This window comes from Crocuta crocuta, unplaced genomic scaffold, assembly GCF_008692635.1.
Source record: "Crocuta crocuta isolate KB4526 unplaced genomic scaffold, BGI_CrCroc_1.0 scaffold333, whole genome shotgun sequence".
NCBI lineage: Eukaryota > Metazoa > Chordata > Mammalia > Carnivora > Hyaenidae > Crocuta > Crocuta crocuta.
This window is the reverse complement of record NW_027532856.1, coordinates 735,396-753,517: the sequence shown is the minus strand read 5'-3', so window position 1 is coordinate 753,517 and position 18,122 is coordinate 735,396. Positions and strand designations below refer to the sequence as shown.

At 44.5% G+C, this 18,122-nt stretch overlaps 1 protein-coding gene across 6 annotated transcripts in view; it reads right to left on the bottom strand.

Annotated features, from left to right (window-relative positions):
- Positions 1 to 375: 375 nt before the first annotated feature.
- The window catches only part of ACACA (acetyl-CoA carboxylase alpha), a 270,686-nt gene continuing 252,939 nt past the window's right edge, over positions 376 to 18,122 (bottom strand). For all 6 annotated transcript variants that reach the window (XM_077745585.1, XM_077745584.1, XM_077745589.1 and 3 more), the window contains 4 exons: positions 12,243 to 12,397; positions 11,400 to 11,570; positions 4,450 to 4,586; positions 376 to 2,735 (listed from right to left, as the gene is read on the bottom strand). In XM_077745585.1, the coding sequence (XP_077601711.1) occupies positions 2,612 to 2,735; positions 4,450 to 4,586; positions 11,400 to 11,570; positions 12,243 to 12,397 (587 nt within the window). In that variant the 3' untranslated portion in view covers positions 376 to 2,611. The remainder of the gene's footprint in view (positions 2,736 to 4,449; positions 4,587 to 11,399; positions 11,571 to 12,242; positions 12,398 to 18,122) is intronic.

Below are 18,122 nucleotides of genomic sequence, written 5' to 3'. Positions count from 1 at the left end.
CCATTAAGCAGCTAAATTGAGAATCTACCTTTCCATAAAACTGGCCTGCAGTGAGTTCTGAATATGGTCTGCTATTAGCTTGACCCAGAAAATCCCACAATCCCGCATGCAAATCAAGAGGTTCAAATCTTCGTGTTCCTTTTAGGAACACCCCTGAAGCTGCCCAGGCCATCAAAGGTATGTGTATCTGAAAAGCCTCCAAGTCTCTGAAAGATGTCACTGTGCAGTAGCAATGCATGCATGCTGTTCTGTCACGATAACGGCCCAGCTTTCAGCAGCAGGGCAGGGGCTCAGCCTACCAGTGCTGAAAGCTCCCTGCTTAGAGTGGAACACGAATGAGGTGGCTGGGCGTGGGTTGAAATGATAAACAGTGACTCTTCTACAAATATGGAGGTTTATTTCAACAAAACATGAAAAGAATACATTTGATTGACACTCGATGTTCATCAGGGTATGTGTCCATCGAATTCTCAACGAGACAAGTGAAGGCTGCTTTGTGAATGAAGTGAATATGGCGATCTCGGCTCAAGCAAGTCTTGGTCAATACATCCTTTATACTCCTCCTCACTCAGTAACCTTGCCTATGTAATGGGCTGGATCCCCCAGGTTACTCACGTTCAATGGCTCTTCCTGACTTCTCTGTATGAAAAATCCCTGTCTGGGGTAAGACCTACAGTGAGGTACTCTGGGGATAGGGGAGGAGGCATCACAGACTTTTAGAGAGGAACCATATTCATTTACTGAATCATAATTTGGTGAAGGGAGATTGGTAACATGAGTGTAACCCACTCTGCCTCTGAAGAAATGCCAGAGCAAGCACAGGTCAGGTGGGGCGTGCAGGGGGTTTGTGCCACTTACAGGTATGTGCGATTTTACTAATTCCAAAAAGTATAATCTGGTCCAAGATGAATCCAGTTTTTAGTTAAGCAGACACCAGCCACAATGGATGCTTCTATCTGGACTGAACATTGTTCCCCACCTTTTCCTGCCCTCTCTGATGGTGCTTAACACCTGCGCCTTGCACTGGGGCAGCCTGGCTGAGGCTCCGAGCTCTAGCGGGCAGTCAGTTATGTATCCGGCTACACAGTGCCCATGTGCACAAGTGGTTCCTGAAGAAGGGAGGTGGGGGCTCTTTCTTGTGCGTGGACTGTAGGGTTAAGGCTCAAAACTGTAGCTTGTACAAAAGTGTTCATACCACTGCTTCCAAAACACCTTAGTGATATCTTTCCTCCTGGGCCATCAGGGACAAATGCAATTAGCTGCACTGTAAGAACTGCATGCTATACCAGCCCTGATTACCTGCCACTCCTCCTGTAGGAACACCAACGGGGGAATCAGTAAACTCTTTCCTTGGATAAACAGGTTGTTGAAAATAAACTCTCTCCACCATTGGTGAGGAGGCCCCTGCCGCTGGCCAGGGAGGGACCGGTGAGCCTGGGAGACAGCAGCACCATGACGGAGTTGTAGGTAATCTTAAGGTAATGTGGATTCCGTGTTCCCTGGAAGCCTGCTCACATTGGGGAAGGCCAGTTCCTGGTGCTTACAGCAGAGTTGTCACCAGGGTTCCTTTCAGCAGCTATGGGGAGACCGGCTACACCTGCTGCTTGTGAACATTTCGGGGAGAGATAAGACCCAAAGGAAGGATGAACGTTTGCTGCTGGGAGAGTTGTCCTGGAAAAAGAGCTGAGTGACTCTGTAGGCACTATTGACCTTTTATAACTATCAAAGCTCCAGGCTTAATAGTAAGTAATAACCTTCCAAATCCTAAAACGAGAGACATTCCAGCCCACTCTCTCTGTGGCATGAGTAACTATAGTCCAGCACTGACAGAGAGGGCCGCTCCCCCAGCTCCGGCTCTCATGTTGCCCGCACAGTTCCCATCAGGTGCATGCAAGGTAGTGGTAGGTCAACCATCTTTCTGTTTGTTCTAAGAGAACCAAACCCACAGCTGATGTCCCTAAATCAACAGCAGTGACTTGGTCTACCTTTTTTTCTCTGCTTCTTGGATTATGTTTTTGCCCTCATCTTCAAGTTCCTAGGGAGCTTGCAGATTTCATACTCCATGAATGATAAACAGGTACCTTGGTGTGATTAAGCTGGGAACTATTCCCCTCTTGTACCTAGTGCGTACCAGGCTGAACGTGAGGGTAAAAAAAACAGCGGACTCGAGGCTTCCTCCTCACTCCAGCCCTCCTCTGCTGCCCGTGGCTGCAAGCTCATGGGGCCAGAGGTGAGGAAGGGCTGCTGAGTACCTCCCTGGGCGGGTACCAAGGAGTTATCCAGACAGGAGCAGCAGCCCTGCTTTTGTGTTGTAAGACCTCATGGTACATGCTTGTACCCTTCATTGCCTTCTCGGGTCCTTGCAGGGAGAGAGGTTCGTAGTGATAGATACGGCAATAAATACTGAACGAATGGGTGTGACCAGTGTGGGCTTTGTGACCCTATGTCCAGTATGTCATGCATAACCTGACAACATTCAAGGGGAAGCAAAATGCCACTTTGATTCCAGTGCTGGGTCTCCTGTGCCTTCTCATCAGAGTGGTTTCAGGTGTAAGAGGCAGCTCTAGCCCTTTTCTCCAGAGGCAGGGCAGGGATGCGCAGGAAGCTCTTTCTATGTTGAAGGGGAGTCCATCGTGGAGAGGATCCGTACGACTTCTGCTCGCTGAGTGGGTGAGATGTGCTGGGTCATATGGACGATGGAATCCATGGCAACCTCGGGATTGGCCTGTACCAAGCTGGAGAGGAAGATTTGGGATAGTGAAGAAAAGAGAGGCAGCAGGCTCTGGATTAAGGTGGCTTAAGAATTGCCCAATAACCTGCTAACAGAATCCATGGCAGACACTTCAGTCACCACCTCACCTGATTTGTTTTCCTACTTGAAAAAAGTCCCCCACAGCAAGGCAGGTACAAGATGGACTGGACATAATTTGAAATGTCAAAAAGTAAGGAATTACTTAAACAAACAATGGGGACATGTCACAAAGAAAGTGGAACTGGCACAAAGGCACTGCCACTGGCTAAGTCTTGGACATTTTGGGCATCGAAGTAAATATAATAATGAACTGCAAATTATTTAAAAAAATAGACACTTGTTGGGATGAGCACTGGATGTTATATGTAAACCAACTTGACAATAAACTATTTAAGAAAAAAATTAAAAAAATAAAAAATAAAAAAACAGAAACTCATGATTGGTGTGGACTAATGAATCCACACACGACTGAGGAGAGAAGACTTCCTGCTTACATGACAGCTGGAATGGGGACTGTGGAGGATGTGGAGTTGGAAAGTTGTCTGGGGTCAGACAAGAGTCATCCGGGGATCCAGGGGAAATCCTGACAGCAGGATATTTGCATGGTCTCAAAGTGTCTCCCCTCAGACTGCGGGGAGTCATTAGGGGTGGGGTGGGATCAGTAATTACACACTGGGGAAACTGAGTAACATCCTGACCAGATGATTCAAACATCAGGAGGGACAGATGGCATCAGGTGTCCAGATGTGGTACCCTGTGAAGGCCACTTCATGTATGTAATATACTAGTGGAGAGTGTATAACCTGAATCTAATCATGAGAAAACATCAGACAAAATCAAAATGAGCAACGTCTTACAAAATAGTGGAGGAGATAAAAGCTTCTATCAATGTTAAATTTACTAAAATTGATCTTACTGTGGTTATGTAAGAGAATTCTATATTAGCAAATGCACACTTTAGTATTTGCTTTACATAGGGGCACCTGGGCGGCTCAGTCAGTTAAGGATCCAACTTTGGCTCAGGTCATGATCTCATGGCTTGTGGGTTCGAGCCCCATGTCGGGCTCTGTGCTGACAGCTAGCTCAGAGTCAGGAGGCTGCTTCAGATTCTGTGCCCCTCCCCCACTCATGCTCTGTTTCTCTCTGTCTCAATAATAAACAAACATTAAAAAAAAAGTATTTGCTTTATATATATATATTGGAGAGCAAGGACCCTCACAAATGATAAAGCAAATGGGGTAAAATGTAAATAACAGGTCCATCTGGGTACAGATTTGTTCTCTGCACAGACATTTAAAAATGTCTCCCAACAGTCTCCTCATCCATTCAATGGAGAAGACTGAAGACTCTAGAATAGAACTAACTCTTGGCTGAGGGAGAGGAGGAGATAGTTCCCTAAGAAGCTGCCATGAAATCAGCTTTTCTCACAAGATCTGCACTTGGAGCTAATAGTTGGGCACAATGAACTAAGCCTTCATCTAGCTGAGATTACTAAGTGCCCCTAGGGACCAGTAGCTGAGAAAGAATTGCATTTCAAGACTCTATTTTTATCTGTGGGTCAACTAACAGCAGTCCCAAACAGAAAGAAACCACAAAGATTGTTAAGGCATCATTTTACAATTTGTTCTTAAATCTTTGCTCCTTCCAAAGAAGCGGGCCCAATTTTTCTTACATAAGCCCCCCACTGAGGGTCTCACCTGCGGATCTGCTTGAGGACATAGTCTCTACTGATGTATTTGATGTTTTCCTCAATTACTGAGCGAGCGCCATCTTCCTCAGTTAGCTGTTTCTCCAGCCACTCCACCAGATCCTTGTTATTGTCCCAAACATAGGCCTGCAAGAAGATGACCCCGGGTCAAACACCTGGGGCCAGGCCAGGCTGGACACCCAGATTATTCACTATCTGGAAAGCTTGTTCACTGTACAATAGTTGTTCATGATTCTCCACTATTGTTGGCATTATAGTAGTAAGAGGAAAGAGGCCTCAGGACAGGAGCTGTTCTCATTCTCTCTTTCCTTCTTTTGGTACAAGATACATCTTTGAAGTATCCAGTTGGGCCCCTGCAGGTGTTAGTGCTCACACTCTGAACTCAAATCCTATCATTCTAGGTCTCTACCTATTCCACCAAGGCTGAGACAAGGTAATCGCCTGATGAACTTGAGAGAAAGAGTCAAAAGCCCAAACTGTTTAGTAAAGTGCTGACTGAGAGGCACCTGGCTGGCTCAGTCAGTAGAGCATGCAACTCTTGATCTTGCAGTAATGAGTTCGTGGCCCATGTGGGTGTCGAGTTTACTTAAAAAATAAGGTCAACATGTGTTAAAAAAATGAAATGTGTCTTTTTTGAGGAAGTAAGACATAATTCTTAAAATGTAAGTCTCTGGCCCCTGCTAGGCTGGCAGATGGGTTGCCTGGTTGTGGGAGTCTTTCAACAGGGCACGGAGGGGGACTGATGTGCGGGAAGTCTTGCTGCTAGGGGAGAGCCACTAAGTCAGAAACCTACCCTCCATTTTACTTACTATGAGAGTATTCCAATGGGGCCCGGCATCTGTAACCCTGAAAGTCTCAACAAACCACCTTGTGCCTTTATCCTGAGATCATTTAGCTGAGTATTTCCTAGGTAGTTGACTACATAATAATTCAGGAGTGTGTTAGAAACCTAATAGCCTTCTCCTTGCTCTCCTCTCCTCTCATTTTCTTTACAAATCATTTAGGAATCGTTTTGTTAATGGTTTCCGGAAAACCAAGTAGCACCATTAGGGCTCATTCATATTTATGTCATTTTGTTTGGGTAATTAAACACAAAGCTCGTCATTTAAAGGTGCACTATCCTTCTCTGTTATCACTAACGAAGTCAAAGCCAGAATGACAATGAGTTTGGCGCTGTAATTTAATAGGTGGGTGCATCAGGGACTCTCAGAGGCTTTGAGGCTTAAGATGCGGCTCAGGAAACCTTGCATACAAGCAAAGGCGTGGGAGCCATGGCTGGAACTTCAGGACCTACCTGTGAGGCACAGAGGGAATGTCTTCTTCACACCCCTCAAGGGCAGTACGCAGTCAGAAACTGAGCACTGTGCAGTTTTCGAACTTTCTATTTCATGTCTTCTAAAGTAATGGCTTCTTGCAGACTCTCACCTCCTTATTTCTAACTTAGCTGGTGAGTTAGCTGTGACTGGTTATTTATTATGTCATGTAACTGACTTCCACATTTTAAAAATTCTTAAGGAGTCCTTCACAGTTGAAGGATTAAGGAGGCCAGGATTAAGGGTCAGCAGTGCACCTTTTCTGGTTCTTTTGTGCAGTTCTTTTTCTGGTGCCCAATGTGACTGTCTGCTTGGAATCGAGGCTACACAGGTCGGCTCTCTTAGTCAGGGTGGGATGGCCACACCAGCCTAAGCCTGAGCTAGTCTTCCCACTTCGTTGTGCCTCCGTCAGGACTTGGCTGCCATCTCTGAGGCAAACGGCAGGGAAGTGTCTTGTTTGAAGAAAGGGAGGTGCTGCGTCACTCTACTGACAAAGGGGGTGGGTGGTGAGGTTCCCCCCACAAGGCAGTGGTCTTCACTCTGGCATCCCAGCGCCTGTGCGCCCCACATGTGGACTGGATACACCAGGACTCTTACCCACTGCTGTCCAAATTTGGACATTTCCATCTCTATCATCAGTAATTTAGACTTCTCCAGGGTTTGAGGACTTGTGCACTTGCCCTTACTTATGCAGATTTGGTGGGGGGGTGGATGGAAGGAATAAAACAATGAATGCTTCTTGGGTTTCAGATTGGAAAAAAAAAAACCCTAGATTTACCCAAGAATCCCAAAGCCTTTAGTTTAGGAGAATATTTAATACTCTTATTAATCATTTTTAATCCGTTTGCTTTTAATTAAGAAACAGCATGATGCTTTCCTATCAACATATGCCAGGGAGCAGATTAATTGTGGCTTAAGATAACTCTCCTTGATTGGTGTAATGTATTAGCTAACGAGATGCCTGCTTCTAACGATGCTCAGACACTATGCTGGAAAGCCAGCTACCCTCTAGAGAAAACTCTTCTGCCTTCCCCTCCTGCAGCCACAGAATATACTAGGTGTTTAAATTAAACATTAAAAAAAGTTCCTAGACAGGATTAAAGCAACACATTCCAAGATTTGGAGTTGTTGCTCTAAAGTCTCCTCTTTGAAAATATGGTCCCCATGTATGAAAGATTTGCCTTTCACTCAAAATACAATTGGATGACAACCACCAAGCAGGACCTCAGTAAAGTTTAGGTCACAGAAAAGTATACGAAGGCAAAGGGTTGCAAATCTTGGTCAAAGCATTTTTAGCAAGAATAAAACTTAAGTACCCACAACACTACAGGTTTTTCTTAACACACCTGGGATGGTTTAATGTACTGTTTTGCCCTAACTTCCTTCCCCTGGGTTAAGGAGTCTACAGTTCCGTGTTTGCCTCCTAGAACAGAGCTGTAAGATTCATCATTCCAGCCATACAGAAGGACGGGCTGGCCTTATTCCCAGAAAGAAAGGAATTATCATTTCCCTCCTTAAAATTATGAAAATGCGGCTGATTATTACCATTATTCCAGCGTGGATTTTGAGCAAGTGTGAAATGCTGGGCTGCTAATCTCATGACAGGCTTGGGCTCTTGAGTCATTACCTGCCTCACACTAACCCCAATCACAACATTTTAGTACCAATAAAATATTGATAATTAAACATCACAATACTGGTCTTATAGTAAATGCTCAGTAGATACTTTATCTCTCTCTGCATCAGTGGATAAGTATCTCAGGCACTACTCAACCTCACTAATTGTATGTAGTAATTAGTCTATCGTACAAAATCTAAATGACCTGTTTAGAAAGTTTCATTTCTAAGTATTGGATAGCTGTTAAGCCCTCCTTATTCAATGTACAGGAGGACCAGAGAGTGACCAGGGCAGTCTGATGGATGGGAGTCCTGATTACCATGTCCTGTAGATAACTCACCTAGTGAGCTGCCTGGAGACACTGCTGGCAATGTGATTTTTCCCGAGACTTTGGAGTAAAAGAGCAAAGAGCCATGTGGGCTGGGGTGGCCTGTGGACCCTGTCTCCTTGGAGGTACTTCAATCTCAACTGCAGGCCCACACAGGGCCAAGCAATGTTTGCCAGGTTCCGCCTTCCCTCCTCCTTCCCTGGCCCTAAATCAAAAGTTTTGTCCAGGGGTAGCATGAGGCCAGCCTTTGGGGACAGTGAGAATCAAACAACCCTATCAACGGTGCTTTTTTCCTCGGTCATCCTTACAAGGGCCTCCAATGGCCGACCATATCATTTGAAAATCGAGTAAGAGTGTATGGGTAGTTATCTGGACAATAAGGATGTACTACGGCCTCCTAGATCATGGATAAGTTAGAGGGAGCCAAATCAAAGAACATTTACCCAGAATCTACTGTGTTCATGGCTCCTGCCAAGATCATTAAGTTATACATCTTTAACTCTTAGCTGACGTTATGATGTTTTACCTTCTGGCATGCTGTGTGGAGAGAAGAGCAGCAGATTGGCACATTCTGAGTGTCTACTGAGTGCCAAACATTATGTCCCACACCTACCTTATAATGTCATCTTAAACTCACTGGACCCTGTGAAAGAAGCATCATCTCTATATTACATATGAAGAGATGGAAGCTTAAATAGATAATATGTCCAAGCCAGCAAATGGCAAAGCTGGGATGCACAAAGTTTGTGAGATTCCAAATACTACTTCTCACTGTCCCAGGTAGAGTTCTAATCCCATTGGGGCTGGGGAAAAAATTAGTCTGTCTGAAAAACCATATACCTCAAACTGTGGATCTAAGAATCAAGAGAAGAAGCCTGCCTGTGAAACAAGCATGCATCGTGTTCTTATGACCCAATTTAAACCCAAGTTCTTGTTACTGTTTTCAGGGAACTGCAGTGATGCTTTTCTCCTCTCTGCAGTGAAACTCTGAACCATAAACCGTACTATTTCCGACAACAAGACTATCCTGGTGGATTCAGAAGAATCCTATAACTCAGGCTAATAGATTTCTCTATGGGAAACAAAAGAATTGCACTGCTAAGGTATATAACATCACAGTATCTTCAAATTTTCTGTCCACAGATCTCTTTCTTCAGGGTTAAGATAACAAGCAAACAAAAACAAAAAAACAAATTCTCTGGGACAAAAGGACACCCACATGGCTAACAGATGCCTATAACTAAATGTCTTTCCCTACCAGTAACTACAATGAGGCTCAGAGGGTCACTTCCTGGTGCAAGCAAAGCCAAGGTCTAGAATCAGCCAGTGTTTGTGCCTGAGACACAGTGCACGCTATCTATCACTGTTTGAAGAACCAAAAAAAGGGGTGGGGGGTTGTGACATTTTTAAGGTTTTAAGCCATTCCCAAACGCAGGACAGATTCTATGGAGGCATCACAGACGGCTTCTGAACGCTGCAATACTTTCTTCTCTCAAGGGCGCTACAGATTTTATCATCCACCCCACACTAAACTAGGTCCTGCTGAGCCTGCAGAATACAGAAAGAGGTTTCAAAGCCACATCATAGCATAATCACCATTCCTTTCTTCTCCTCAGCTGTCCTCCTGGACTAAAGAGCTCAAGGGAACACTGTCTTTTGTAGACGGGAGGGAGGGACTAGCCTTAGTTCTTGGGTATAGCTGGTTCCCAGTGTCTTAGGCAGCTTCCTCCTGACCTATGGGGCTGGGGTTGTCTCCCACACTTGATTTCTAGCGTGGAGTCTGTGTACATACAGCCAACTGTTCTCTCCATATCTATAAGATGGCAATGACCGATTTCTCCACACCCTGGATACAGGATGCTAAGGAACAACGGAAAGGCCTATCCACTCGCTTCATGCTCAGAGGGAAGCTATTCCTTCTCCGCATCCTTGTGCTTACTGAGGCCCTGCACGTCCATTACTGACTAATGTGGTAGGAAGGTGGTGCGAGCCTCTCCTGGCCACACACACACACACACATACAACACACCATTTACCTAGCCGGCCACTCTTAACTCGAGAACAACCTCTTATTTTACACTTGCGTGACTTTCAATGCCAACTTCCACTAGAAGCTGCCAGTAGCCACTGACAAAATTGTCTCACTCAATTATGATGCCACAGACTGACCTTAACCTGACCAGATGTCGCATAAGGCTGTGCTCGCCCACTGCACATCTGAAATATTTATCTAAAGAAGCTTTTCAGTCATAAAGAAATGGGTAGGCTTAACACAGAGGTGAATCTTAGAAGCACCCAGATTCACGAGCTTTAATAATGACAAATCTTGGAGTTCCTTCCTGAGAAAAGTCAGCAGAGACATCAGGCAACACTTTGCAGGAAGAGGCTGACAGGCCTGCCCTCCCTCAGTACTCTTAACCCAATAGGCGCCGAAAATTTTGATCAAAACAGCTATCAGGAAAAGACACTTTCAGCATACACTACCAATATTCTGATAAGATTTATATATGACTTACTTTCAACCCATATAATAACTACCAAGAACAGTTTCTTTTTCTTAGTAAAAGGACAGAGAGAGATAAAAGTTCCAACTCTTTCTTCCCATCCTTCCATGGACTGTCCTGTGTAGACCACAATTCTAGGGGAAAATGTTGGTGCCTGGTCACCCTCAGCCCAGACCCCTCTCATCCCAGCCCTGGGGCAAGAACACCAAGGACCATCTCAGCAGGGTCACTGGTCCAAGGCATGTGTCGTCACCATGGGATCATCCCAAGAGGATTTGGGATTCACGGTTCCCTGAAGTCAGAGTGGACATTTCCTTTCAGCTTAGATGTGAAACCATAAGATCTTTAGTTGAAGCCTAAATAAACCTCACCTCCCATTAGACTTCTTGTACTTGACCCCTTTCACTTCTACCCTCCACACAGCCTCCTGAGCAGTCTTCCTATAATGCAAATTATAGTATGTCACTCTGCTGCTTTACATACCTCAGTGGTTTCCCACAGACCTCAGTCCAGACCCTTAACACAGCTTCTATGGCCCTGCAGATCCTGATCTGAGCCATTCTGAAATATTTACAGTGCTTTGGATGTTTGATACTCTTGCTATCAGGCTTTGAAACATGCTACTCTTTCTTCCTGAAACATTCCTCCTACCTTCTCCTGATCCCCTGACGCCTCTACCCTAATCCCACCCTTTTCTTCTGGTTCATTCCTACTTTGTTTTCAGGTTGGCTGAGACACCACTTCTATAAATCCTAGACTCTCCTCCTCCTTCCCAGAGTGGCTCAGGTGTCCTTCTCTGTATTCCATGATGTGCTGGGTCTGCTGTGTTTAATACCAGCCACACTGTTGTATGTGACCTCTTGGCTAATCCCATCTCCTCGTTGAGATGGTAAGCTCTGTGTGGATGGGAACAGTATCTGCCTCTTTCAATTTTAAGGCCTAATGCAGTGTTGGATATATAGTAAATACTCAAAAAGGTTTGCTGAATGATACAAAGAGCAGCAAAAAATGTCCTACGACCTCTTGTAACAACCCATCATGACCTATTACAGTGTGGGGAGGAAACAGGGCTTAGGCTTGTATGCTTCCCTTCCACTTCTGCCTTCAGAGGTCTGGGGATCCTCAGGTGGGGGTGAGGAGCACAGCACCAAGATTCCTTCTAGGGCACCCACCTACCTTCACAGTTCCTTCCACTTCTACAAACCAGCGCCTTAACATGGCCTGGATCTGACCATCGGTGAGCTCTGGGTTGGCATTGTGGATTTTCTTTTTGACCAGGTCCTCCAGCAAGAGACGCCTCAGCCGCCAGTAGAAGAAGGTACGGGATGTTTTCCAATCCAGAATATCCTACATACAGATAAGAATAAGCTTAGTCATCCCAGCCGTAATTCCTGCTCAGTGACTAGTCCAGAGGGAACTCCATACACACAAAACCCTATCCTCTAGCAACCCCTTCAGAGACTTAAGAACTGGCCTTGACTTTCAGCCCTTGCAGCTATCTCACCAGTTCAGAGGTGCAGTGCTCTCCAGAGCACTGTGCACAGTAATGGGCCTTGTTAATGCTAACCTCACACATGGCTGAGACGTTCTGGGGAGGGGCCTGTGACTTTCCAGATAACAGGACAGTGAGCCCAAATTCATTTGGAGCAGAATGGCTCACACAACATATACATAGATCAAATGTGAATATGGTGCTGCTGGAACCCTGACACTGGTGTAATCCACAGCCTGAGGGCCACCTGGGTAGCTGTCCCCAGTGAAAGCACATGAGACTCAGTTTCCCACCAGCAAAATGGAGTTTGCCTCTCAAGGAGTCCCCAGTAAGGTAAATCATAAATTGTTCTGGGGTGATCATGGATATACAAAAAAGGGAAAAGTCTCTCCAAAAAAATTGAAAACAGTTGATCTGCACAAGCTGTTTTAATCCATCCCTGCTTGTGATCCTACGAGCATGAGACATACACTCACTCACTCGCAGGTCTCTGACAAGTCAGGAGAAGTCGCAACCACTGTACTTACGTTAATAACACCCTTCTCCTGCATCCGGCCTGGTGTATCGTGCAAGTCAGCAAACTGAACGGCTACCTGATGGTAAATGGGAATTAGGAATTCCTCCCGCTCCTTCAACTTGTTCTCCAGCTCCTTCCGCTCAACTGGGCTTAGCTCTGGGGTGCCTGCAATTAAATAAACCTGCCCATCACACTCTATGGTGACCAGGAATCTTTCTGTACAGAAGAAGCCACAGTCAGGGGAAGCACAAAAACACCCCTCCCCCTACTTTGTGCCCTGGCTCTCCAGTGTCTTCACCACCTCTTTGCTGAGTAACAGGACTCCGAGATGCCAGACTGGTCCTTATCTTGCCATGGGGAGCCCACATGTCCTCCTTGCCCTGTGGAGGTCACAACTATAAAAGCAACCAAGGGAGTTCCTCTCCTCAAGTCTTCCCTGAGCAGGTGCAAACAACCACCTGGGGGCCTGTGTCTCTCATTGTTTCACTGACTGACAGCCAGACCCCTCCTTCCCCATGCAGGACACCATGCCCATACCTGGCTGACCAGTATAAGAGCAGCTGGACTATTCTGAGTGTGGGACACAATAGGGGAACAGCCCCTATGCCTTCAGGCCCAGACCAACAGCCTCTTCTCCCATGTCCACACAAGTCACCTGTCCAAGGATTCCAAAAGTTGCAAGCTGCTATTACCTCACAGCTTCTAGTCTCAGGTTTGAAAACTTTTAACCTGAAATTTGCAGAATCCATCCTAATTAGAGCCAGATTTGTGTGTCTTATGCCAGCTCAGTAGATTAGATTAGCCAGCTTCCTAGTCTTTTGCTGGGCTGCTACTGCCAGAAACAACCCCTGACCAGAGTGATAAAGACAATCTAGTTCTTGGGCTAAAAGTGAAGGAAGAGGGGAAAAAGAGAAACACAATCCACAAATCTCATTTGGATCACTGAGCTCATAAACACACAGTACCTTCAATCAACAGATTCCTCTAAGGGATCTGGAATTTCTTACGACAGGGAGGAGGGCCCGCCTCCCTCCACTCAATGGTGTCCCAGTAGAGGTACTGCTATATTGTGCTTTTTTCCCTAATTACTCTCAGAATGGGCCTTGCAATCAGTATCAAAAATTTAGTTGCCTGCCTAGTAAAGAGGAGTAAGTCCCGCTGAAAGAGCAATAGGTGACAGCCCCTGGTGTTGGGGACAACCTCAAGTGCTTTGTCACCAAAGCTGACAAATAAATACATGACCACAGGTGATGGGTTGCAGAAGAGAAAGTTCTATTTCAAGCATGTCTGTCTGGGAACAGGCCTTGCTTTCTATGCCACTATGAATCATAAGCCATAAACAGCCTTGGGCTGCTGAATGAGCCGTAAGTACTATACATAAACACATGTAAATAGAACAGGGATGTAACTATAGTGCCTAGCTTCATTTTTATGAGATTTTTAGATGCCCACCTCCACCTCTTCTTCTTCTTTTTTTTTTTTTTTTAAAGCCTATCATTACTTGAAAACTGTGAGGAAGAGAGCTGAAGGCTATCTCTTCTTGGGCTCTCACACAGAGGGCAATCACTGACCCATCACATGGGAGCCCTAACACTTCAGCAGCCTTCTTTCCACTCCAGGCAGTGAGCAGGACTGTGAGATGAGATGAAGGCCCGTCCAGTCTAGGGTGGATCTGCCCAGAGAGTCCATGGAGGAGAGACAACTGGTTTCTTCTAAGATGAGATTGTCTCAGTAGCAACATTGATGATGGTAATTTTGACAGGGAAGCAAACATTTTTCCTTCTCTAGTAAGAGGAACCAAGACTCCTTGGAGAAACGGTTGATTCTAGGGCTGGGGCAGGAAAAACAGAAGATGAGCCTGGAACATACTGTCACAAAAAGCAAGGAAGCACTCAAGAAGTGATGGAGACATGTTAAAAGGGCATAGGAACCAGTTTGAAGGTGTTCCCACTGGCCAAATCTGGGGCAGTCTGAGTACCAAATTTATCATAAACAGCATGATGATGTTAGTTATCAGACAGAATATTTGTAGAATGAAATCAGAGCCCGTGAGTGCATCCTGATATAAATAATTAGATGGGGGGGAAAGGGAAGGGAAAGTTCTCGTCTCCTCCAGTAGAATAAGAATTCAGGGACACAGAAGGGATGATGGGTTTAGGAAAATCACATTCTTGCCGCCATCACAACAATCAATTCTGCCAAGAATCATGAATGGATACTAAAACTAGTGGGTGAGGGTTTGACGGGGAACAGGATATTTACATAGTCTCAAGGTATCTCCCCACAAATTACTATTAGTGAATAAAACCTTAAACAAGCAATCAAAATTACCATCAACAAGAATTGGACAAACTGACACATGCCTCCTGATAAGATGTTCTGAGAAGATCATAAATAACCCTTTTGCAATATTCCTGCCAAAAATGTATTATCTGAATACATTAACCATGGGGAAATGTAAGACAAACCCAGATTGAGGAACATGCTATAAAAAAGTGGCCTGGAACACCTAGCTGGCTTGATCAGTGGAGGTGACTCTTGATCTCAGGGTCTGTGAGTTTGAGCCTCTCTGATTAGGTGTGGAGAGTGCTTAAAAAACAAAACAAAAACAAAAACAAAATAAAACAAAAAACTCCACCCAAAACCAGTGACTTCAAAAAAAGCCATGATGATGAAAGATAAGACCAAAGAACTATTCCAGATTAAAATAGACTATGGGCACCTGGGTAGCTCAGTTAGTTGGGCTTCTCTGAAACTGAGCCCCACCTTAGGCTCTGTGCTGGACATGGACCCTGCTCAGGATTCATTCTCCCTCTCTCTCTACCCCCCAAACCTCCCCTACTCAAAGTCACTCTCTAAAATACATACATACATACATACATACATACATACATACATACAATAAAACAGATTAAATACTTGATCTATGATCTGAACAACAACAAAGTCTGTAAAAGACATTATTGGGACAACTGGTAAACTCTTGATATGAATTGTGAATCAGATAGTGGTAATGTATCAATGTTACAGTTCCTGATGTAGATAAATGTCTTGGGTTACATAAGAAAAAGTCTGTGTTCTTAGAAACACACACGAAATATTTATGGATAAAGCAGCACGATGTCTACAGATTATTGTCAAATGGTTCACAGAAAATATGTGTGTGTGTGTGTGTGTGTGTGTAGAGGGTGGGCAAGCAAGCACATGTAGATGAGCACAAAGAAATAATAAAGAAAATAGGACAAGATTTCTCTTAACAATTCTCTTAAGAATTCTCCTAACAATAGGAGAATCTGAGAAAAAGTCATCAGAAGTCCTTTGTACTATTCTAGTAACTGTTCTGTAAAATTTATCAAATGTAAAGTTAAAATACAAACCAGGCTAAAAAAATGTTTTTCCTGGCTCCCCAGTGCTTGAAATCAGAAATGAAAGTAAATATTTATAGGGTACTGGGCACTATTCTAAGTGCTTTGTATCTATTAACTCACTTAATCCTTACAAGCACCTTAAAGTTGGTATTCTTACTATCCTCATCTTACAGGTGAGTAAACTGAGGCACTGAACATTTATGTAACTCACCAAGGTCTCAAAACTAGGAAGGGGCAGAGCCAGGTCTCAGGTATAGCAGTGAGCCCCTGAAGATTTGGGGCACTATGTTACCTTGTCTCTTCTTGTTTACTTGGGGCAGAGAACAAGTAAGTCCATCAGTAACACAATCTCTTTAATTTCAGAAAAGGCTAAATGAAGATGGCAGGCTCCTGGCTGATAAAGATGAAGTTCCGTTCCATAAGTGAGACCAAGAGAGTATCTACAATAATTTCTGCTCTATAGATCTAATACGGTTTCTTGGGCAGGTCCAAGATATATATTTTTAAACTTTATCCTAATATTTGTTACAAATATTGATCATAATATTTACCATGTTACATTTATTAAAAATTTTTTTTACATTTATTTATTTTTGAGAGACAGAGATTACAAGTGGGGAAGGAGCAGAGAGAGGAGACACAGAATCTGAAGCAGAATCTGAGCTGTCAGCACAGAGCCTGACATGGGGCTCGAACCCATAAACTGTGAGATCATAATCTGAGCCTAAGTCAGACAAGACACCCAACCAACTGAGCCACCCAGGTGCTCCTACCATGTAACATTTAAAATATGTTTATGAGATTACCTCCTGAATCAGGAATGATCGTGGAACCATTTCTTTATATCCCAAGTTGCCTACAGCATTACTAAATATCCATCCTCCAACTCTCTTTACATTCTACTCACCCACATTCACACTGATAAGAACACAGGTGTCATGTGGATTTGGTTGCACAATTTTAGAACACCGCAAGTGAAGTTTTTATATTAGCCCAGACCTGGTTCCTTGGTTGCCAGGGTGAAACAGAAACGTATACTTTACTCTGTGAGCAAGGAGTGGTCTCTACATCATCCAAGAAAGTGCTGATTCTAGACTTGTTCATTACAGTGATTCAAGAACTTGTCTTTTGATACTGTTGGGGAGTATTTATTTTGTTTTTTAATTTTTTAAAATGTTTTATTTATTTCTGAGAGAGAGAGAGAGACAGCGTGAGCAGGGTAGGGTCAGAGAGAGGGGGAGATACAGAATCTGAAGCAGGCTCCAGGCTCTGAGCTAGCCGTCAGCATAGAGCCCGACGTGGGGCTCAAACACACGAACCGTGAGATCATGACCTGAGCCGAAGTCGGAGGCTCAACCGACTGAGCCATCAAGGTGACCCATGATGGGGGGTATTTAAAAGTTCATGTAGATGGTTTCTGTGACATGGGACCTGAAAGGCACTAAGCCTTTCTATTTCAAATGCCACCTTCACTGTTTTCTACTCTTCTGTCTAAACCTGCCCATGACTTATAACTTATGCACACTTATCACTAAGGGCAAGTACTTGGCATCCTCTGTGTTTTACTCCTTAACCAAATGGTAAGTCTAGCTTGGGAGAGTACGTCATTCACTCTTGTGTTGTAGAAATAGCCACATTCAGGCACAGCAATTCAGGCAGGAGACTGGTTGTACTGGGGGACCACAGCTGTACAATTCTTCTGTACTGGTTGGCAAACAGTCACAGTCCCAAGCACTCTGGGCATCTACTTCCCTCTCCTGGGTACTGCAGCCACTCATGCTCCAACCCCAGGATCCCTGAAACCTGCTGGGCAGCCCTAAGATTTAAGGGTAGCTCCTTATGTTATTGTGAGATCAAGAACTAACATAACAGCAGGTAAAATCACAGCCCTGCTTGGGGCGGCGGGGACGGGGAGGCAGGGTGGTGGTAGGGATAAGGGATGGCAGAACTGTGGATATGGAATGAATGGGAAGTTCTAGGCCCTCAGAATATCCTCCATCTGGGTAAACAATGAACACTGTGCTTGTATATGTATACATATGTACATGTACATATAAGTGCATATCTGTAACATATACATACCATTTACTGAGCACCTACTATGTGCCAGGCACCACACTTCAAGCTTTCAGGATCACATAGCTCATAAGTCACCATGCACAATTCAGACCTAGGTCTGGTCAGCTGTTAACACTGCTGCCAAGCAGGAGACCTCAATGTCAGAGTTGAGCTTCCCAAGTTGCTTTACATACATTATCTCTAATCCTTAAAACAACCCAACCTTATAGACAGGGCATCTATTTTACAAATGAGAAAAACAAGGGTCTGAAATGTAAAGGTATTTGCCCAGTGGTATCTAGTTCTTAAGTAGCAAAGTCAGGATTTACACTTGGGTCTGGCTACCTTTAAAGCTTGTGTTCTTCCACGTGAAATTATACCAATGGCAGTAGACGGGCAATCAGTTGGAGAGTTTGGTTCACTGTGTTAGAAAAGAGTTAAGAGCAGAGCTCAGCACTGGGTGC